This window comes from Curcuma longa, chromosome 10 (assembly GCF_044706935.1).
Source record: "Curcuma longa cultivar G26 ecotype Majalengka, Jawa Barat chromosome 10, ITB_CL_G26_1.1, whole genome shotgun sequence".
Lineage (NCBI taxonomy): Eukaryota > Viridiplantae > Streptophyta > Magnoliopsida > Zingiberales > Zingiberaceae > Curcuma > Curcuma longa.
Window position 1 is genome coordinate 9,490,357 of NC_133870.1, and position 23,362 is coordinate 9,513,718.

Genomic DNA, 23,362 nt, shown 5'->3' on the forward strand with positions numbered 1-23,362 from the left:
TCGACTCTGCTGTAGCCGGAGATCCTCCTCGTTCCGTCGATCTCTACTTCCGATTGACGTTCCGCCACCTCCCCGCGCGATTCCCGACCTTTTCCCCTCGAATTGATTGTTTGTTGGTTGGGATTTCCGACGCGGTGATGGAGCTGAGGCTTGTACCATCGGATGGGGCCATGGGTTACTTTGAGATAGTTGTCGGTAGGTGAAGGATGCCCGAGCTGCGTAGCGGGCCGCGAAGAGGCCGAGCGCAGCTGAATCCGGCGGCTAAAGCTGCCCGTGGGGCGGCTCCGGCTACGAGGAGGAGAGGGGCGGCAGCGAGGAGGAAGGAGGCGGGCGATGCCAATGATCTGAACAGTCCTGTACAGCAGGAGGAAATTGGTTTGGTTGAAGGCGAAGGAGAAGGTCGGGGAGATCCGCAAGGAAATAAAGAGGAAGGAGTCGCGGACAAGAGAATGGATGAGTTCGATAGCGGTGGGAGGAATGCTGACAAGCTTCTTGGCGTTGAGGAGGAGGGGAGCACTGCGCCCCTGCCAGAAAGGGTTAGCTTTTTTCTTTGATTCTTGGTGATTTGTAGTTACAAAGATATGTTTCAACAGGCTCCTAGTCATTATAAAGGCAGTCTCTTTTTTTGCCCATTATCAATTACTAGTTGAAACCACTAGTTTTTGTCTCTTTGCTTATGTGCTTATTTTTCTTGTGAACTGCCTCAAGCGGCTGAACTATTGATTGTTAGATATTGGTGTTCTATGTATCTTTAGTTATGCGTAGAAGATTAAGTTACATGCTTACGACATTCTACTGTATTATTGAATGCGTTCTTGGAATCCAATTTTTACTTAGACAGTATTAGCTACAATCTCTTGCATTGTTTACTTTAATGCCATTTCCTATGAGAACCTACCTTCCCATGCTTCAGCTGATTTCGTGCAATCCAAGCATGATTTACCTTGCTTAGTTGGAAGGCTAGGAATTTTTGGAGCACCAAATGTCTGAGAATAGTTAAGTGATATACCGTTAAGCTTTTCTTTTTTTTTTTTAAAAAAAAAAAAAATTTAGGTATCTGATTCTTCCTTGATGGAATATTCTTTGATCTATTAATGTCTTATCCCACTAAGCATAAACTTTAGGAAAAAGTTAGAAAATAGTAGTCTCCTATCCACCTTTGTACTCTTTCAATGTTTCACTTTTATTGGAGGCAGGGGTGACAATGCACATCATGTCATGTTAATCATGTCTCAAGCAGATTGTGCCATTTGTGTCAATATGAAATAATAATAGAATAATGATATATTTGTATAAAATAAGCTACATGATCTAAATTTATTGAACTTGCTAAAAATAAGTTATATGTTACAAAAAATTGTTGAAATTTCTGAAAATAATTAGAGTAAGTCAATCTATGTAGCTCATTTGCACATTAGGGTTGTCTCATCACACTTTTGAATTTTTTTCTTTGTTAATGATGTTTCAAATTGGGTTGGGTTAGGTTAGGCTATCATATCCTCTCCAATATTTCCGACCTTATTCAAAGGGTTGTTGATCCCCTTGCTCTCAGACACCTTCATGGGAAGAAGGAAAAGTTCAAAATATTTTTAATAATCATATATTATTACCACCAACCTTTATTGTATGTAAAGACATCATGGATTACCTTATGCACTTTGATCAAGCACTTCTATTCTAAAAAGACAAAAAAAAAAATCAAAGATCAATTAAGTCGTAAATTAGACTCAAAGATGAATCTTGTTACACCTATTAACCTTGTCCTGATCACCTGGTAGAAGTTCGTGTAAATTTCCAATTATGCATACATTGTATTTCTCTTTTCTCGTGATGTCATAAATATAAGCTTAATTGTCAGATCTGATCATGTCTTAGACTCCAAAATACTTGAACTTGAACCTCCACAGTTTCTACCAATTTGGAGTATTCGCTTCTCGGAGCATACACAGTATACATAGCTACTAAGGTATATGTCTATGGAATACAGATCTAGGAACATAGTCTTGTAGTGGATTTCAACATATATGTTGTTTAGGTCTCATATGCACCACCCAGACTTGCATATAAAATTCTTTGTTGAAGTGGAACTGTGATGTGGATTGGAGCCACCACCCAAAATGATTGTCACAGCTACAACTCCATTAGTTTTTGTGTCCTTATCCATATAAATGTAACAAACATAAGAATACTCGGTGCTTCTCATTGAAAGCATGAAAAATGAATAATTCTTCTAACAGTCATAATATACTTTTGACACTTAAAGGATGGTAGAAGATCCATGTGTCTCACTAGCAAAAAAAAACATGTAAGAATGCCTAATATTATCATGGCATTAAAGAAATGTGAAAAAAAGAAGAGGGAAGAATAACAAGCGAGAAATTGATGGTGGTAGCTAACTTCATCAATGTCTTTATAAAGTGATAGAACAACTTATCCTATGAGTCCATAAACCTCGGTAATATGAAACTTGTGGTGACAAAGATAGTCAGGCATGGTGAATATAGGGATCAAATGGAGAATGCACTGTGATTTCAATACAGAAGTGGATGCCCCTGGTAACTTTGTAGACACAATAGCCTTAAAATCGTCAAACTGTTACATCTATTGGGGTAAGATAGATAAACACTAATTCATGCTCAACTACACAACTCTCTCGTGGGCGATCATCTATTAGACTAAATAACTTGGAAGGAGATCCTCAACACTAAATCATGCTCATCTTTTACAGTTTGCACTGTGCAGCACAGTTGCAAACTGTAAAAAATGTCAATGTCAACCTTCAACATGATAGCCCTCAACTTCTTCAGTTTGGAAGGTTTGAAACAAATCATCTTCCTTGAAACACAGGAATGTGTATCTCAGACTCCATGACAGTGTTCAACATTTGGATCGTGGTGTCAAGGATAACATAGGTTATATATAAATCCATTCTTGGAATAACAATTATACTAAATTGTATCAGTGTAATTGGAAAAATACTATGAGATTGCGCACTTCTGTGAAGGTGTGTAAAAAAAATCAACTCATGCTAGTTAACATATACTAGGGTGGGAAGTCGAAATCAGTTCTAATTGAAAAAGATCGATATACAACACATATTCAGTTGCTATCTTGATTAATAATCACTTTGCAACAATGTTCTTGATACTGTGCATACATATAAAAGATCATGTCTAGATAAATGCCAGTTGTTGTCTTTTACCTTAGATGGGCACAATAGTGCAAAATTGTTCAACTCCTTGAAATATAGCATAATGTGAGACTACTACCTATAATATTATAGTTTTTTATAATAAATCTGCATCCACATATTCGACCATTGAATTGACCTTAGTCAAGTGGGTCAGGCACAAGATTACTCGTACATAACTCCTACAAGTAGCACAGTTCGTGGAGATCTAGAAACATCACTAGTTAGATATTTCGAGGCCTGATCATGATGTCTTATGAGATTATAGTGTCCTATACATACAGATCGTTATGTCAAGGTCAGGCAGTGTAATGACATTGAGAATATAACATGTGCATGTGGTGGGCCCCAAATAATTGGGACATCCATGACCTAATGATGATGATAACTTATGTACATCAACACCTCAGGATGTATATTTGTATATGCTACCTGTTTGATGTGATATGGTGATACAGTTGCAACATAATCAGGTATTCATGTGATCTAGTATGGTCATTCAACCTGTTCTTAATTTTTTTTTTTTTTTTTTAAAAGGCAAGCATAGTGGTATAGCTATGTTGATCAAAATGTTGATTATAAGGCCGTATGACCACTCCCATACTCATTCCACCTCATCCATCTTTTTCTAACAGTCAATCTAGTGGTAGTTATGTGAACAAGTTGCACCTCAATTCACTTAAGTTGATAGTTATAACTACTTATACTGCTATACAAACTACCTTCTTGCCTCATACACACTGGCCTAATGAATTGTGACCAACAGGAATGAGTGAACAAAATTTATCTTAAAAAAAATTACAAGCAAGGAAATAGGGAAGATGACAATATGCCATCAAGCCAAGAAAATTTTTCTTCAACATGAAAGTAATTTTTCTTATTGCCTTTTTCTTTTACATTGAAAATTTTAACCAGTAATTGTCAGGAAATGGCTAAAAGTTCGATCTATATTAAAGGGAAAATAGTATATTTAATAACAGTTTTTTGGTAAGCAGTTGGTTAAGTGTCTGCCGCTTGGAAATGCCTTTTAAAACCTTGTTTAATGAATTCCGACTATTATTAGATGTGATAACCGTGAAAAGAGATGAAATGTGCAGATATTTTTTATGGTGTTTTCTGAAGTTTTACAACATATAAATGGGAAAAGACCCTAAAAGAATTCCTATTGTTTTAGGAGGCTCCAGTAAGGTCCTTCTTTTTAAAGTCATTATTAAGTCTGCATGAAAAGGATTGTTTGGATTTTACCTTTAGAACCATGTTTGTTCAAATCATGATCCATCTACATTCATGTTTTATCAAAACATGGTTTGAGAGGTAAAATCATAATTGTACATTTTATTAGGGCTTAACATGGTCATTTGAATAGAGGGGCTTTCTGAAAAATAGGGGCTTTTAAAGGAATTTTTCCTATATAAAATGAAAATTTGGATGTAAATTAGTCTTTAATATTAAACTTGGGTAAATCAAGAAAAGGAAATTCCACATCTATTTATAAAGATGGATCAAAGTCGTGAGGTAGTGAAAGAAGGCAACATTTGAACAATAAAATTGGATGTTGCAGTGAAATGCAATTTGAATTTCAGCAAAATCCATGAATACATTGTCATTTGAGAAATCATGAACAAGTATCCCTATTAGAATAATCAATCAAGACTCTGCAAGCACTTAGTCATCAAAGATATCATTCAAAGAAACTTAGATTACTTACAGAAGTAGAGGAAAATGATAAATCAATAGATGGTAGATTTCTCACCCATTTGGTACTCCACTAGAAGCATCTATCTATCGGGGTATTACCAATCCAAATTCCTGCAACAGATGTTGCTGAGGGAAAGAAGCCAATGCCCAAAATCTTATTGAAAATCAACCTTTTGCCTTCTGGTCTCATAGACAACATAGCTCACCTAGGTTTCTTTTACTGAGAAGTTTTATGCAAAGTAAAATAGAAGAGGTCAAGATCAACACAGTTATAGTAGACATTCTGTGATGGATCTAGCCAATTTGGTAGCCTGTGACCTTCTGTCGATGCAATTAATGTGTGATTAATTTTTAAATCTTGAGGTTCTGGTACTCTATTGACTGTTTCTTTCACTCAAAAAATGCATGCTTAAATTTTGCATCAGCGCATGCACAAAATTGAATAAATGCCAACTTAACCAAAATGTTGTTTGACAGTATAACTCTTCTACACTAGTTGTCGCTAATTCAAGAAATCAACAATATATACTGGTATTATATCATAACTGAAATTTCTCTGCTGAATAGTTTGAACTGTATTGTTTTCATGTTATCGAGATTTTATCTTGATTCGCTTTTTGGTTGCTTCTTTTCTTTTTGCTTTCCTTGATTAACTTTAACTCTCTCTGGAGTTTTGCTTGAATATAGTATCATTTCATAGGTAGTCTCTAAGGATGGAGGAAATGGAATCTCCAGTGCATGCTTAAATTTTTCATCAAGCACATGCACAAAACTATATAAATTTTAACTCGACCAAAATGCTACTAGTCAGTACAAGTCTTCAATATTAGTTTGTTGCTAATTCAAGAAAACAACAACATATACTGCTATGATATCGTAACTAAATTTTTTCTGCTGAATAGTCTGAGCAGTATTGTTTTAACGATTGAGATTTTGTCTTGATTCTCTTTTTGGTTGCTTCTTTTCTTCTTGCTTTTCCTTGATTAGCTTTAACTCTCTTTGGAGTTTGGCTCGAGTATAGCATCATGTCATATGTTGTCTCGAAGGATGAAATGGAAAATCCCTTTCTTTCACTATATCTCAATGGATATCTAGAATGCTATTTTAGTGAAGCATCTAATTTTTATTTTTTTGGTTGCAGGTCCAGATTGGCAACTCGCCAGTATATATACTTGATAGGAAACTTGGGAAGGGTGGATTTGGACAAGTATATGTTGGTCGACGAATTTCTTCGGTCAATGTGGATGACAGAATCACTAGTTCCAATGCTTTGGAGGTGTTCAATGTGTTATTATTATCAGTTTTTTTTATGTGATTGTTGTGTATTCTTGTAGGAGATTTCATTGCAAATGTGCTTAAAGTTTGTCAATTCTGCTTTCCCAGGTGGCATTGAAATTTGAGCATCGAACAAGCAAAGGGTGTAACTATGGGCCTCCTTATGAATGGCAAGTCTACAAGTGAGTCAATTTTCCATATGAGCTTCATGTGTGATTCAGATTTATATAGTTCTTTGTAATGGAGATCATGCTTGCAGCACGCTAGGTGGAATTCATGGCGTTCCACAAGTTCATTACAAAGGCCGTCAAGGTGACTTCTATGTGATGGTAATGAAGTACTAGTTAACTATTATTTGTGGTCTGTGAAAGAATGGTGGAGGCTTATTGCCTTTATTTTTACTGAAAAATTTGTATCTAAAAATTTTGAAATGCATAGGTCATGGATATGTTGGGTCCAAGTTTGTGGGACATGTGGAATAACAATTCTCATATGTGAGTTACAAATATGTTACGATTTTGCACTGCAATTCATGATTCCCAACACTTCTATTGTTAATTTTTCTGTATGTGCAGGATGTCCATTGAAATGGTAGCATGTATTGCTATTGAAGCAATTTCTATCCTTGAGAAAGTTCACTCTAAAGGGTGGATGTTTTCTTGGTTTAAAGAGTTTGATAGATCACAAAATTGTCTTTTGTGTTTTTGATTTATTTTTCTTAATATTTTCTTGATATGCTACTAACTTATGTTTCTTATCCCAATCTTAAACAGATATGTTCATGGGGATGTAAAACCGGAAAACTTCTTACTTGGTCCTCCTGGAACTCCTGACGAAAAGAAACTTTTTCTAGTTGATCTTGGATTAGGTAGTTGTTGATAGTTGCGTGTGTAATAGCCTGACAAATTTGATAATTTTAGTGATTTATTTTTTTATTTCTCTGTCACTATCAGCGACAAAATGGAGGGATAGTGTTACAGGTCAGCATGTTGAGTATGATCAGAGGCCTGATGTTTTCAGGTGATGCTATGAGAAGCATTGTGTATTCCTTTTTCATTCATTTCTCATAATGCACAGTTTATTTTCTATTGTTGAACTTTTAGAATGACTAACAATGCTAAACTTTGTCCATATTGATATCTTAGGGGAACTGTACGTTATGCCAGTGTTCATGCTCACCTAGGAAGAACTGGAAGTAGGAGAGATGACTTGGAATCACTTGCTTATACCCTTATATTTCTTCTCCGAGGTCGACTACCATGGCAAGGGTACCAGGTTTGGTGCTGTTTGATTGATATTTTGTGTTGATTTTACTTCTTGTGCTTACATTCACCCTCTTTATAGGGTGAGAACAAAGGCTTCCTTGTCTGTAAGAAAAAAATGGTTACTTCCTCAGAGTCACTGTGTTGCTTTTGCCCACAGCCTTTCAGACAGTTCATTGAGTATGTTGTCAATTTGAAGTTTGATGAAGAACCGAACTATGCTAAGTGCATCTCACTGTTTGATGGACTAGTAGGTCCAAATCCAGATATCAGACCTATCAACACAGATGGTGCTCAGAAGGTATAAATAACCTTCCAAAATCCAATTTTCCTTTATGTTTTCAAGTAGCTAATCCTTCTTGATTCGCAAATGAAGCTTATTGTTGGTCAAAAGAGAGGCCGACTCAGCATTGATGAAGAGGATGAAGAGCAACCAAAGAAGAAAACACGTGTTGGTATGCCTGCAACACAGTGGATCAGTGTCTACAATGCCAGGAGGCCTATGAAACAAAGGTCAGGCTCAAATATGATGCTTGTTCTGCAAATGAAATACTCACCAACAAGAATAAGCTCATTTGGTGTTTCACCATGTTAATGTTGCAGATATCACTACAACGTTGCTGATGCAAGGATTGCACAACACATTCACAAAGGAAATGAGGATGGGCTGTTTATTAGTTCGGTTGCTTCTTGTTCAAATTTATGGGCATTAATAATGGACGCTGGCACTGGTTATACTGCCCAAGTTTACCAACTTTCCCCATTGTTTCTGCATAAAGTGAGTAATATCCGAAGTCCTGACATAATTACAGGAAGTTCCTCTTAAATTTTCTTCAATTTCTCATCTCTTGCAATTAATGTGAAGGAGTGGATAATGGAACAGTGGGAGAGAAGCTACTATATCACTGCTTTAGCTGGGGCAAACAATGGTAGCTCGTTGGTTGTAATGTCAAAAGGTAGCTACCATTTTCTTTTTCTTATATCTCATATCCGTTTGAAAACTTGCATTAATGTTTCCTATCTGTATAATATCATCACAAGGCACACAATATGCGCAACAATCCTACAAGGTCAGTGAGTCATTTCCCTTCAAATGGATAAACAAGAAATGGAAGGAGGGTTTCTTTGTAACTGCAATGGCCACTGCAGGAAGTAGATGGGCAGTCGTCATGTCACGAAATGCTGGTTTTTCATATCAGGTCATTTCTGATTACACTTGATTCATCACTAAGGATTGTGAATGCCTTTGTGCTCTGATATATGCAGTGATATTCTCTTCTTATTAACCAGGTTGTGGAGCTTGATTTCTTATACCCCAGTGAAGGTATACATCGAAGGTGGGACAATGGTTATCGCATCACTGCAACTGCCGCAACATGGGACCAGGCTGCTCTAGTTTTAAGTATTCCTATAAGAAAACCTATTGATGAAACACAAGAGACATTAAGGACATCTGCTTTCCCTAGCCAACATGCCAAGGTAAGCTTGCTCATACTAATTGTTACTGTTATTTCTTCAATTGGTTGGCAGCACTACTCACAGTCAGTTTTTTTTAATCTGCATTTGCTCAGGATAAGTGGGCTAAGAACCTCTACATTGCATCTATCTGTTATGGAAGGACAGTTTCCTGAATCCTTATCCTTAAATTCTGATCTCAATCAAAGCTATTTCAGTTTAAGATTTGTTTTACTGGCAAATACTTTGTACCAGATGCTGATCAAGGATTTTTAATATGTAATCTTGAGTCAAAGTAAACACTGTTAATTCCTACAGTTGCTCTCGCTTGAGTTGTAGTCCGTGCCTTTGTGGTCGACTGTAGAGACCTTGCGGTCGCTTTAAATCATTTTTGGTTGTACAAAAAATTCACATATAGAAAAGGCATATGCAATATTTATTGAGTTAGCTTTTTGCTGGAGACAGATTCATAATATATGGTCTTTGTATCTGTCTGTTTGCTGGTTTCTTGTGCTTTTAATCGTAGAGCCAGTGAAAGGTAGACAAGAAACTTGCAATTCCTTATACATAAAAACTCTGTGTTTAGTTATAGCTATCAATCTATCTTCTTGGCAAACTCATTGATCTAGAGAAGGATCATGCAAACTTGCTTTTTGTCTTGTGATACTGACAATTTCTGTTTGATTGTGATAACAAATATGGATTGTTGGTTGAGGTTTCTCATTCCCTGCCTTATGTTGTTCCAGTATCTGACCATGAAAGCAGTATTCTGGATTAGAAAAAGATGCAATTTTACATGATTCTACTGGCAGATTCCACAAGTTTCTAGATTTTGGCTGTTCTAACTTAAAGTCTATGTTGATTGACTAACTTTTTTTTTGGTACCTCCTTAATCAATTTATTTATGAACTATCATGAGTTAGTTACGATAGTGTTACAGATTCGTTGAAGTTTTACAAAAGTCGAATCTTGACTAATCTACAATATCCTCCTCCGTCGTAGTCAATTACAGTTTCTTGATTTATTTCCTCACATATGATTGTGAGATCAATTATGTGGGGTCATTGGATGGCGAATTCTATCTTTTGCCGAAGAGATACCGCACTATCAAGAAGTAACACAACATAAAATGCTTATACAAGTTTAGATGAGGGGTTATTTTAAAAAAAAATCAAGCGTTGCTCGTGAGATTGTGGGATTCGCCAGTGTGTGATTGTGGAACTCATGGGTCAATCTTTCGGCCCATTAAAGGGATTCTATCTAAATAGCAATCGCGGCCTGCAATATAACATCGACATTGCGTTTATTTAGGGTTTTATAGAAGTCCCCATCGCAGGCGATTCTCGCTGCAGAGGGAGGAGAAAATGGCAGATTCGAAGGCGGTCACCCTTCGCACTCGCAAATTTATGACCAATCGCCTCCTTTCCAGGAAGCAATTCGTTTGTTTCTTAATCCCCATTTCTCTCTGTTCATCTATATTATTGGAGGACCAGTTTTGTGATATATCTCGGTTGGTTTCAGGTCATCGATGTTCTTCACCCTGGGAGAGCTAATGTGTCTAAGGTACAGTCTTTGCTTTATCTTCGCCTCGATTTTGTAGTGGATCTGTTCTTGTTGTTGGAGTTGAGCGTGTATGCCCTCCCTCTGGTTTGTGTGGTTTAGGCGGAATTGAAAGAAAAGCTGGCGAGCCTCTATGAAGTGAAGGACGCGAACACAATCTTCGTGTTCAAATTCCGGACGCACTTTGGAGGGGGCAAATCCACCGGCTTCGGTTTGATCTATGACACTGTTGAGAATGCAAAGAAGTATGAGCCCAAGTATCGGCTTATTAGGGTATGCTCTCTCTCTCTTCTCTCTCTCTCTCTCCATCCCGTGATCCCCAGAAGGTTATCTTGATCGTGATACTTATGATCCTGGCATCATACCTTCTACTCTAATCTGTTTGTAGCACCTGATTCTTACTGTTAGTTGGAAGTCTAGTTCTTGTGTGGATAATTGGAGATTGAATTTAGGCTTTACAATATCGTCAGTTGTTTCAAAAGTTAATGGATATACTACAACAACAACAACAACCAAACATTATCCATTATCCCATTAGATAGGGCCATAAGAATGACTGAAGAAAACTGATAGGTTTTCAATCTTGTTCACAAAATCTGATTTTTTTAGTGATTCTCTGTTAAGTTTATTGTCCACAGTTAACTGTAGGGATTAGTTGGAATATGGATCATTGGAGATCTTGCCTAGGTTTTACTATATCTCTTGATGCTTGGTAAGAGAGGAATGTTATTGCGAAGCTAAACATAGTTGTTGCAGAAGTCCAAGGGAAGATGCTTATATAACCTTAAAACATGTCTCAGAATTCTCACCTTTACACGATCTACAATTTAGAATTAAAGTATTTTTAATTCTCTAGAATTCATTAATGTTTGTTGTTTCATTTCTACTTTTAATTGATTCTGTTGTGGAAATTGTGGTCATACAGAATGGCCTTGCAACTAAGGTAGAGAAATCCAGGAAGCAGATGAAGGAAAGGAAAAACAGGGCAAAGAAGATCCGCGGCGTTAAGAAGGTAATTCCCCATCTGATATCTACAATGTTTTAAATTTACTTCTCTAGTACCGAATAAATGCTCATAGTTCTTTTCATTAAAGCACACCAAGTAAAATGTGCTTGAATATTTTCACAAATAAAACTCACTAGAGATGCTTACTGTTTTTTATCTTTCAATTTTCAGACAAAGGCAGGAGATGCTGCTAAGGCTGGGAAGAAGAAATGAGCTATCAATATCTTGCTTGGTAACTGTTTGTGTTTGTTACTTTTGGATAGTTGCTAAGGTGTAATCTTGTTGGTTTAATTTCTTAATCTACATCTTGAGTATTTGTTCAATATGAAGACTTTTTCAGCTTAAGTTTAGCAGTTTATCTCCTATGATATTACTATTCTGTGAACTTTCTAGTTTCAACATTTATTTAGTGAGTGTTTTATGGATGGAATTATGTTTAAATTTATTAAACTTTGATCTGTTTGCATTAAATCTTCCCTTGAACAACTAAAGAACCATTTATACTCGGCCTTTTCACCTAAAGAGACATTCATTAGATAATTGGTGTGATTATATGGTAGCTGTTCCTGTCATTATTTTGCTTGAAACTTAAAAAAAAAAAAAGTCGGCATAAAGGTCACCATCAGTTCAAATGTTTAGATTCTAATTTGCAAACAATATGCATTGATTATATGGTGAGAACTAAAGTTTTGAGTTCTATTGGTTTACTTTTTAACCTCTCTGCTTTGTGCTGTAAATAAATAGCTTGGTCGTGAATTGCATACAGTTTAGCAAGAGTTTATATATGTTTATTTGATATTTAAATATAAATTAAATAAACAAACTCAAATGGTAGTGACCTGTAGTTTGCTAATGTTGATGAATGAAGTGTGCATAATTCATGTTAAAAAAAAATGTAAGTCAATTTTAAAAAATATTTAAGTCTTAGGCAACGTGCAAAGATTAATCTCACCTCGTTAAATGTGGCTTATTCCTTAGTTGTTTAATATCTAACATTTTAACAGGGCACTCAATTATTCTTGGCTTGTCTAAGATTCAAACGTTCTAAAATCATACTACAGCAAACAAATTAGAATCCGTCATTCTAACTATTTTACACAGTCAATCTAACTATTTTATACAGTCAATCTTATGATTATACATAAAAAGGTAAATTAGGAAGTTATAATTGACTACGGAGAAGATATTGTCTAATTTAAGACCATATTTTCTAACAAAAGATGAAATTTGTCATCTAATAGTCTCCCATCAAAATTGACTATGAAGATGGACTGTCTATGAAGAAAAAAATTAAGAAGTTACAATTGATCATTACAAGAATGAGTATTATCTCAAATTCATCCAAATTTGACTTTGACCACACACAGACTTACTTAATATCTAACATTTCAATACGGCACTCCTCATGATTTTGGTTTTCTACGTCACAAAGATGATGTAGCATCGTTGATAAGAACTAAGATTTTGCATCAAAGATAAGACAGTTCACAATCACAAAAAACGAAATGGAAACAAGTAGTGTAATTGGACGATCATACTTCAGGAATGTAAGAAGACAAAAACTAGCGAAACCCTAGACTCATTTAGCACTACCAAGAACCGATCTTAAAAGGGGATCAAAAGGGCCGTACCTTCCTGGACTTCCTCCCCCGCCGTTCGTTGTCCTGGGAGAATTTCCACTCCGACGGCGGCGGCGGCAGGCAGGGACGACTTCGCCGTTCTCCTCGAATTTAGCAACGAATTAATTTTTGCAACGAATTTGGCGACGAATATTTTGAGTTGCTAAATTGGCAACTAATAATTGTTTCGTCGCAAAATATGTTGCAGATTAGCGACGAAACCTTGGTTCGTCCCAAAATTCGTTGCTGATTGGCAACGAAAATAATTCGTCCCAAAAATTCGTCGCAAAATCGGTTATTTTTTGTAGTGATATTGCTACTTATCCTTACAACCATACTGCATTAATGATCATAGTCGCTCAGCTATCTTACAACATTTGGTCTAATAGTGTTCTATAATAACCTTTAGGTTTATGTTTTGTATGAGAAAGCCAAGTTGGGGTTTTCTTTGACAGCCTATGGGCTATGCTCTACTATAACAACTTCTAGGCTTGGGTTTTCTATGACAGCCTCTGGGTTATAATTTTTTGTAACAGCCTTTGGGCTACGATTTTCTATGACAACCTCTGAGCTTCAATTTTTTATGATAGCCTCCGAGCTACGATCTTTTCTCACAACCTTCAGGCTTAATTTTTATCATAGCCTCTGGGCTATAGTATGCTACAATAGTCTCTGGGCTATATTAGCTTATAACATCCTATGAGTTAGATAAACTCTTCGGGCCAACTATAACATCCTATAAGCTATAGTATCAGCTCACAACCTTCGAACGAACTATAACATCTAATGTGTTATAGTATACTTTAAGGGCACCCCGAGCAAACTATAAAAGTCTATGGGCTAAGTTAATTACAATAGCCTCCAAGCTAATTATAATAGTCTATACGCTATAATATCAATTAGCAACCTCCGAGCAAACTATAATAGCATAAAAGTTATACTATTAGCTAGTAGCCTCCGGACAAACTATGATAACCTATGGACTAGATAAGCTATACAATAGCCTCCGAATCAATTATAACAGTCTATACACTATAATATCTTAGAACAGCCTCCAGGCTATAGTATTTTATAACAACCTCAATTATAGTATTTTATAACAGCCTTACGGTGACATCCCCTAGTGGGATCGACTTTCTTGTCTCATTAATCAACTCAACAATATCCCCAGTGGAATTTACTTTCTTGTCTCATTATTGCGCTCGACAATATTTCCCAATAGGATTCAGTTTCTGTATATTATTATTTATTCAATAAAATCTTTGGGCGGGAGTGGGTTTCCTTGGTCGCATTATAATTCTACTTAGTATTTAGTTTTCTGATACACTCAGTAAAATCCATAGGCAAGATTGGATTTTCTAGATTTCATCGGACTTCTTTACATTTCAGGCAATCGGATCTTAGACTTTTAAGAGACAAATATAGCTTCAGGAGATGAGGAACCCAAGCAAGCAAAAATGACACCATCAATAATTATCTCTCATTAATACCCTCTCTTGTTTGAATATACACACTAGATATACCCAACTTAGTAGAAAGTAGAAGATAGAATAAAAATTATAAAGAGAAATAATTCCTTGTCATTCTTATTGTAGCAGAACATGTCTATATATACATTCTATTCACAAGGATTTGGGATTACAACTATGATTAAAAAAAATATGGTAAACAATTTCAAAATTATGATCAACAGTTCTTAATTCAATTTGATAAGTTTTTGCTATTCAATCCAAAATTGGGGAAAAAAAAGCCCCAAAGGAATGGAAAAAACATAATGATTCAGCTTGGGATTGATACTATTTGGAATAATAATAAATTCAAAAACCAAAAAATATTTTGAAGTAATTTTAAAATAACAATTTATAATTGGGTAACTCGAGTCTACACAGAAATTTAACAATTAAATCTTTCATATTATTTTCTATAAAAAGAAAAAGAAAAAGAAAACTCATAAATTCATGAAATTACACTATATTTATAAAACTTAAAATTATCAAATATTCTTGCAAATTTAATCTAATCTACTCTCCTTAATTTCAGTGAATCAATAAATATCATAGCAATGGTTCTCAAACTTTTAATTCAATAAACCTTAATTATAATATTAACAGAATATATAAGATTAATAAGTACTTAAAACATAAACTTGCTGATCATCTTAACTAATAATTAATTATTCACTATCCTTATCCCAATCTTTGGCAGCCGCCTCAGCCAGCATCTTCTGCACCCTCTCCTCAGTGGCCATCTCCAATGCCTTCTCCTCTTTCTCCTTCATGTACGTCTGGAAGAACTCCTTGTTCTCCTTCTCCAACTCCGTCCATACTGTTCATTTATTGCAATTAAAGTAACTAAAGTGACTACGGTGCAGTGTATATACATACCTTGCAGGCATGCATGCATGCATGCAATATAATATTATATATAGATAGATAGATATACCAGTGGAAGTGATGACAGGAGTGATATTGGCATGCTTGGAAAGGGCCTCGATGCATTCCTCCTTATTCATGTGAAATACCAGGCATTGCTCGATCAAATGCTGCACCTACAATTACAAACAAATCGATAGTAGAAGTTTAAGGTGTGCAGGAACATGATCGATCATGATCTTACCATTCTAATATAGGAAGCTGATGAAGGTTCACCCATGCTCAGCTTGGAACAAAGGATTTTTTTAATTTTTTTGCAGTAAATTAAATACAATGGCTGCAACTCTACAAGCAGTTTGAGAAAGTGAAAATGGAGTTCATTTATAATTAAAGAAGATGCGAGAAGCCGGGACGTCGACGCATGTGGACCCGCGGGTACGCAGGCGACGCGACGCCATTGGCAGGGATCGGATAAGGAGATCCTGCGCGATGCTCAGGTGTTGGATTCGCTTGGCGGCCATCACCGCCTCGCCGACGAATGGGATAGTGCCACGGAAGCAAACGAGAGCAGCATGGGCTCTCGCGCAGGATTTGGATCGATGCAGCTCGCGTCGACGGAGGAGATTGCGCCGCGAGTCGCTCGCCGCGCAACGTCGCGGTCGGTCGCCGGACCGGAGCGACGGTGGGAGGATATAATTTGCAGATACGCATGAAATACATGAAAGGTTAGGGAGGAATGTTCTGATCGCACGCCAACTACCTGCGCCCGCGCTGGCGCTGTCGATCGAGGTGGAAAACCATGGCGGAGTCGCCGTCAGATTGCTATCGATGCCCGATCGCGATTGGAGTGGAACGACGACGCTATCTGTGGTGGCTAGCTTGCTATTTAAAGGAATCTGAAAGTAAAGGAATCAAATCGATCGCAGGCAAAGACCTTTTGGTTGCTGTGTATTCACCGCCTGATTAATTATATTGGATCATGCATGCGATAAGCGATGACGTTATCGACATAATGATGGATGCAAATGGGTGCACATGGAACACCGATCGATCGGAAAACACAGAGAACAAATTGAGAAGACGACGACGACGTCAACACAGTACGAGAAAGGAGCACAGAATAATTATCGAGAGAATTAAGTTAGTGACGAAATAGAAATCCAACGATCTATCTACTAGCTCCTGATATATAGCTAACTAGGTTAGGAGATACGTCCAATCTGGACACATCCATTGAATTTGAAATTCAATCGTTGATCTCCACAGATTTCAAGGGCATGCACCTGTGCAAAGGACAAATCGAGAGAGAGCAAAAAGGACGGTGTACGTCGTTGGGGCTCACAAACAGAAGGATCAGAATCATTCGAAACAGCTGGTTCATCGAGATTTTTATACCGACGTTAATTATTCTGGAGCAAGGAGGGCCTGCGATCCTTAGCAGCTCTTGCCTGCCATCAATTTTAGATTTTTTAGATCACAAATTGCTGTAGATCTGTACGACCAGATCGATCGAGGAGGAAGATGGAGACGAAAGGTCACGAGCTAGGCTGATAAAGAAAAGTACTGCAACTTACCACAACCATCAGGAACAGATCGTCTTCATGCGACAACTAACTTAAACTGTTTGCTGAGAACTCCGGCGGAGAATTCCGTAGATGTTCGATGTTATTATTTGTCAATGGTTTTAGCAACAAATTAAACAGCAAAGACCGATTCGATCGACTGCGGCTGCGTATATACACCTATCGTCCAACAATTGGTTTGTGATTATTGTTTGTTCCTCAAATTTCTGATCAACCTTATGGACTTCTTATGGATCTACAAGTTTTTTTTACTAACTCTAACCTATTAAATTTTCTATCAATTTGTGCAACATGATTGGACTAAAAGCTACTTCATAAAGAGAATCTAAGTCTATGTGATATACCCATTACCCACAGAGATCCAATCTGAAATCTAAGGATGAGTCAACTGGATCACCCTCTATTGACTTTTTGCTACGTCAACTGCAATTGGATTTCGCTTCTTCAATCGAGTCAGCTTCTACTGGCTAGTCTTTTTAGCAGGTTTGCCTTCAGTAGGATGGTGTCGAGAAACAAAATCCTGACGAATCTGTTTACCTCTATCTGGTTAAATTAGAATTGGCGAGAAAAACGAAAAGCATAACGGAGATCAGTAGTTTTGAAAGTCAACTGCACGTACATTTCTTGTTAAAATGACTACCTTGTATGTAGAAAAGAAGGAAGAAAAGATGTTTTGCTCCTTCAGCAGCAGTTGTGCCCTTTTTTTATTCAGCATTAATTTTACTCCAAGCAAAGGTATAAGATCTGACAATTGTAGTTGTGGTAGCTTTCTTGCATTTGTAACCGATGCTTCTTTCCTTATGTTTGGAACTGCCACTCATTACTGTCGACAAGATAACCATTGGAACTCTTAACCTGACACTCTTCCGTAACTAACGCACTTCTTTCTCTAATCCACTCTAATTAAACCTTGTTAACTTATTGAGTAAAGTCTTTTGACTTAGCTCCAACTTTGCTATACTTGGAGAAGTTATTCTCTGTATTGTCGAGCTTCCTATAGATACTATATCAAACTCCCTATAAGTACTGTTGTTCCGGCTAAATACCGAGATGGTCAAGCCACCAGTCAACAAACGATCCGACATGTGCGACTTCCTAGCGGAGCTCGAGGGAGAGGATGATGAGAACCTGAAATACACTCAACATGAGGTGAAAATGGTATCGGGAAGTCCCGGCTGCCCACTCCTGATGGGAAACTCTTGAAAAACAGTTCCGGTAGATTCTTGCAGAATAAAAATTTTTTCGAAACGATCTCAAGTTGCCCGACGCGTTTAGATCGTTGGGCTCTTGTGTTTAGTTTACAGGATCCAATATAAAAGCATAATTTAATTAAAGTGGAAACATTAAATTATACCTTTCTTCCGTCGGTTCGGAAGGACGAAGTTTGTACCCGAAGACTTCTTGATCTTCTGTCGTATTCCTCTCCTCTTCTCGAACGTTGTGTGGGCAACGATCCTTTGAGAATTTTCTCCACTAGAATTCTCCTCCGATGGCTTGCTAAACTTCCTTCCTTCTTGTTGAATAGAAGAGGAAGAAGAAAGAAGAAGGCTGCCGAGAGTTCTCTCGGCCACCAAGCTTTTAGATTGTATGTCTTCTCAAAGTCAAGTCTTGCCCTTCTTTTATAGCCTAGCCATCCCTTATTTATGGTATAATTAGAGCCATAAACATGGTATAATTTGATTCAATCAAATCGGAGAGATTTGAAATAATTCTGGAAGTTACCAAAATGAACTCAGACCTTTAATCGATCAAGAAATCGATTAAAACTCCGTAACTTCTTCTCATTAACACATGTAATCGATCAACTGATCGATTACCAGTCGTTCTGCTCGGAGGCTTGGTAATCGATCAGCTGATCGATTACCAAGGTATGTAATCGATCAGCTGATCGATTACACCTCCTTGCATGAGCTCGAATGCCTGGTTTCTTCACGAATTCTTCCAAGGTGGACTTGAGGATTCTTAGAGGCTACAACAGGGACCTAGAGGAGGAATTAGTTTTGGCCTTCTGATGAGCTAAGGATTCTCGTGTTCGCCCCGAACACACAACCTTAGTTCATCAATAATAACTCATACCACTAAAGAGTTATTATCGAACTACCGCACCAATCCCATATTACAATATGGGCTCCTTCTTACTATCAGTACATTAGTCTCCCTGTGTTTAAGATATCGTATGTCCGTCAATTAAAATGAGTTACTGACAACTCGTATTTAATCGACATCTAATCCAAGAGTAGTACCACTCAACCTTATTATCATGCGGACAAGGTCCACTTGCAGTGTTTACATGATAATCCTTATGAGCTTCTCAAGGGGACATCATCAGCCTAGATTATAGGACACAGTTTCCTTCTATAATCAACAACACACCATGTACATAATACTACTTCCCAACTCATCAGGCCTATTGATCTATCGATCTAGACCTTACCCTTTGATGAATTAAAGTACATATTAAGCACACGTGTTTGTTATTATATCGGGATTAAGAGCATGTACATCTATAGTAACAGAGGTTTAGTTCAATTATATAGTCAGTATAAATCGAACAATCCTCAGATGGTCCTGCTCAATACACACTAAGTGTACTAGTGTAATTCTATAGTCAAGACAGACTAAGACCAAATTACACTACAACCACTCTAATGGTTTGTCCAATCCATCTTTGTTGTGAACACTGTTTATAATCTATAAGGGACTGATAACATGGTCTTCTGTGTGTGACTCCGCACACCATGTTAATCTACAGTATAGATTAAATGGACACTGCAAATATTGACCAAATGTGATTCTTATTTCAGAATATTTATTTACATAACTAGGATTCTAGTATACATCCCAACAACTCCGACGCTCAAGTCAGTATTCCGTAGAAGGAAAAATGAAAATGTAGAAGAAGAAGAAAAGAAGAGTTTAGAAAATCAAATCAGCCTGTGGAGAAGAAGAAGAGCTCCCTCTTGAAAGAAGAGGTCAGAACCTGAAATGCACAGCCCGTGGAAAAGAAGAACAGCTCCCTCTTACAGGAAGAGGAAGAAGAAGTCCCCCCCTTTTGCTAGAGTTCTCCCATTATGTAAGTGTATGAGGAGACCATCTCTAACGGATGTCCTTTCCTCTTGCTTTTTTTTTGGCATTATGTGCAGGAAAAAGCAGTTCAAGGACATATTCTATGACAACTTTATAAAAGCTTCTTTATGTGGCCATGTGTCTTGGGAACATACGCAACTTGTTGAATCCACAAAAGATAAATATTGACACTAGTCTATTTAACTAGCATTGTTGAATCAGTCCTAGGCTTGACTCCCACTTGACTTTTGACTTTTACTTTAGAGAAAGAGTCACGTCATCTATAACATCGGCATCAACTGCTAAGCTTTTCCGAGGTCAACTTGACCTCGTCTTACCCAAACTAAGTGTTGTTGAACATTCAAGTGACTCGGATCCATGTTGCCCGAGTCAAGGACATGCTACATAGACTCTATGTTGACAGAGCCAAGGACATATTACGTGGAAGTATGTGAAATCTATATTGATCGGGTTAAGAACATGCCACGTAACTTGCCCTTATTCATCTCAACATCACCCACTATGTATAAAATCTTTCACAATTCTCTCTAAAATCATCATTTAAAATCGATATAGAAATATGAAAATCTCACTTGTAAAAGAATCTTTAAAAAAAATTCTCTAGGAGTAACATTATCTCCTATTTTTTAGAGACAAGTACTTAAGTTATTTCGTAAGATCGTAATTTGCACCGAATGGCCATGTGCATTGCGCGCGTATCATATAATTTGTTGAGTAATGATTCTCTGCATGAAAATCCAGCAGAAAAATGCAGCAGGACAGACACAAGCATGGAAGTGGAGCCCACCTGCATGCAAGTGAGACCCAATCCTATGTGTCTGTCCTGCTGGATTTTTCTTGTAGAAAATCATTACTCTTCATAAAAATATAAAGACTACAAAAGTCATATAAATTCCATCGATGATCCCTTATCTAAATTTTAAATTAATTTTAATATTTCTTTTTCATAATTTTTTGGGGCTTAAACTGAAAATTTTCCCTTTATTTACAGTCAAATATAATCAGAGGCGGAGCTTACACGGGCCCAGTGTGGGCAACTGCCTACACTGGGCCCGAACCAAAAAAAAAAAAAGATATTAATATTATATGTTTTTAAGTTTTTTTTTTACCCTAGTTGTTGTTTCGCCCCTTCTCATCGAACGACAACCGGCGCCCTCGAAGCTTCTCCAGCCGCAGTCCCTCCTCCCCTCCTCAGCGATCTGTAGCTTCTCCAGCCGCAGTCCGTCCTCGGCTCCTCCCGCTGCTGCATCCGGTACACCTTCGCCTCCATTGCTCTTCTCTATCGTTTCCATTCAGCACGAGCAGAGTCATCCCTTCTCCTCCTTCGCTCTTCTCTCTCGGGTCACCCGCGCGGCTCCGCCTGCTCCCGCCACCGTACCACGCACCGCGCCGTCCCACGCCTAGAGCCAGCGTCGCCGCCGCTCACAACCAGTGTTGTCACGGTGTCGCCTTCTTTCCCTCTGTCTCCGGAAACCCCCTTCCTTCCGCCCCTCTTTCCGGCAGCGACCGAGCAGCAGCCAGTTCGGCCGTTTAACCAATATTCTTCTCAATCAAAATTATAACAACTCTTCAATATCTTTTTAATTAATGCTGCTATAGTCATTGTCCTTGTACATTAGCTTACGCCTGGTGCTTACTTTACTATTATAGTTAAGTCTCTTCCTTGAGCTATCAACGTTGTTATCATTTATCAATGTTTCCTGAATGATGAAACAAAGTCTGAAAATTCAAGAACTTAATTGGAAGATCTGAGCTTACACTTCAGAACCTTTATCTTGAGCAATAACAACATTTAAATCCTCGAACTTCAGACAATTGTGTTATATTATGTTTTAGTCAATTAACATTCAGAATGGCAAACTCTTATGAACATAAAATCTGTGCATAGGTGACAAAAACATAATAAGACATAAAAAACAATAGGCATAGTTTTTATCTGTTAAACTAGAGCTAATAAAGATACTCATGTTAGGTAAATGATAGGCTTCAAACATAGCATTCAATGCAATGTTCTGTAGATAGTTTTTTTTATATTAGGAAGGCTTATCCGGTTCGACAAACTTAGCAGGTTAGTTTATATTTTGCCATTTGAAGTTTAATTTTTATGTCAATTTTTGTGCATCATGTTGATGTGTTCTATTCTATTAGATAATGAAACATAATTATTCTTCATATGAGTTTTTTGTGGGGCACACTCAATATATATGTTATTTAGTTAATGTTGATGTTTAATTTTAGAACATGCATAATTTTATGATTATAAAATTTAAATTTTATTTGACTTTATTAAATATATTATATTGTTGTCCACACTCGATCGATATCCTAGCTCCGCCCCTGAATATAATATTTGTTATTTATAGTGAAATATTTTTTAAAAAATACAATCTTGGGTTTTCCCTGCCAGCCATAACTACAGTCTCTTGATTCATGGAACTCTGCTAGGTACGGCCACGAGCTACCGGGTTTGATGCCGGCCGGAACCGGTTGTCAGGTAGCCGGCGATCCGATACCCAGTGATTAGAGCCGTCAGCGCGAGGAAGCCGAAGGCAGCGAACCCCATCGCCACCGCCACGTCCGCCTGCACGCAGAACCCGCCCTCGCACGCTCCCTGGCCCCTCACCCGCCGCGCATCCGCCGCCCCCGCCGCACCCGCCGCCACAACCATGTACGCGAACGCCTACGCCATATGCAATGTTTATCTACTGATTGTTTCCAGACTAAAGTAGCGATCCTGTTGAGATCACGAGGCTGACCTGATCGTGAGCGAAGTCGAATAGGAGCTGCATGGGCTCCGGTAAGACTGTGGCGCCGCCCGTCAGTATCTGGTATACGCAGGCACACGTCTCGAAGAGTGTGTAAGCGACCACGATGGCGTTCGCCGCGAGCAAGAACCTGCGCCACCGTGCTCCCCAACATCAAGTCATCAACACAGCAGAAACAGAGCCGCGTTCGGGAACAGAGAGGGGAAAGGAAATTCAGTACCGGAAAGAGTGGAAGCGGAGCCAGGAAGGGGAGGAGATGGTGGCGGTGACGATGACGGCGGCCAGGGCGAAGCCGAAGGTGACGACGCGGATCAGCAGAATGAGGAATTGCAGGCGGCGGCCGGAACGGTGATGGAGTTCTGGGAACGGCGGCGTGGAGGGGTGGGCGTCGCCGCCGCCGTTGTGGAGTGGTGAAGCCATTTTGTGTCGCTGCCGTTGACGGGGAACTACAATGGAATGGAAGGATTGATTGGAGGAATCAATTAATGGA

At 38.0% G+C, this 23,362-nt stretch overlaps 4 protein-coding genes across 4 annotated transcripts; 2 read left to right on the plus strand and 2 right to left on the minus strand.

Moving 5' to 3' along the window:
• LOC141835844 (casein kinase 1-like protein HD16) lies at window positions 1-9,066 on the plus strand. Its single transcript, XM_074723225.1, has 16 exons — window positions 1-536; window positions 6,030-6,164; window positions 6,272-6,345; window positions 6,423-6,492; window positions 6,602-6,657; window positions 6,739-6,810; window positions 6,937-7,031; window positions 7,117-7,183; window positions 7,309-7,438; window positions 7,508-7,726; window positions 7,802-7,938; window positions 8,029-8,203; window positions 8,291-8,381; window positions 8,467-8,624; window positions 8,716-8,904; window positions 8,997-9,066. The coding sequence occupies exons 1-16, from the start codon at window positions 207-209 to the stop codon at window positions 9,054-9,056; spliced, it is 2,058 nt and encodes a 685-aa protein (XP_074579326.1). The 5' UTR covers window positions 1-206; the 3' UTR covers window positions 9,057-9,066.
• A 1,136-nt stretch (window positions 9,067-10,202) lies between these two features.
• Window positions 10,203-11,740, plus strand: LOC141836367 (small ribosomal subunit protein eS24z-like). The gene is made up of 5 exons (XM_074723835.1): window positions 10,203-10,319; window positions 10,402-10,443; window positions 10,543-10,713; window positions 11,366-11,452; window positions 11,618-11,740. Exons 1-5 carry the CDS (start codon window positions 10,245-10,247, stop codon window positions 11,657-11,659), a joined length of 417 nt encoding a protein of 138 aa, XP_074579936.1. The 5' UTR covers window positions 10,203-10,244; the 3' UTR covers window positions 11,660-11,740.
• Window positions 11,741-15,128: 3,388 nt separating this feature from the next.
• On the minus strand, window positions 15,129-15,775 carry LOC141836590 (uncharacterized). The gene is made up of 3 exons (XM_074724093.1): window positions 15,682-15,775; window positions 15,508-15,613; window positions 15,129-15,390 (listed from the first exon to the last, which is right to left on the minus strand). The coding sequence occupies exons 1-3, from the start codon at window positions 15,715-15,717 to the stop codon at window positions 15,239-15,241; spliced, it is 294 nt and encodes a 97-aa protein (XP_074580194.1). The 5' UTR covers window positions 15,718-15,775; the 3' UTR covers window positions 15,129-15,238.
• A 6,725-nt stretch (window positions 15,776-22,500) lies between these two features.
• On the minus strand, window positions 22,501-23,362 carry LOC141835701 (CASP-like protein 4C1). The gene is made up of 3 exons (XM_074723076.1): window positions 23,093-23,362; window positions 22,864-23,002; window positions 22,501-22,787 (listed from the first exon to the last, which is right to left on the minus strand). The coding sequence occupies exons 1-3, from the start codon at window positions 23,290-23,292 to the stop codon at window positions 22,566-22,568; spliced, it is 561 nt and encodes a 186-aa protein (XP_074579177.1). The 5' UTR covers window positions 23,293-23,362; the 3' UTR covers window positions 22,501-22,565.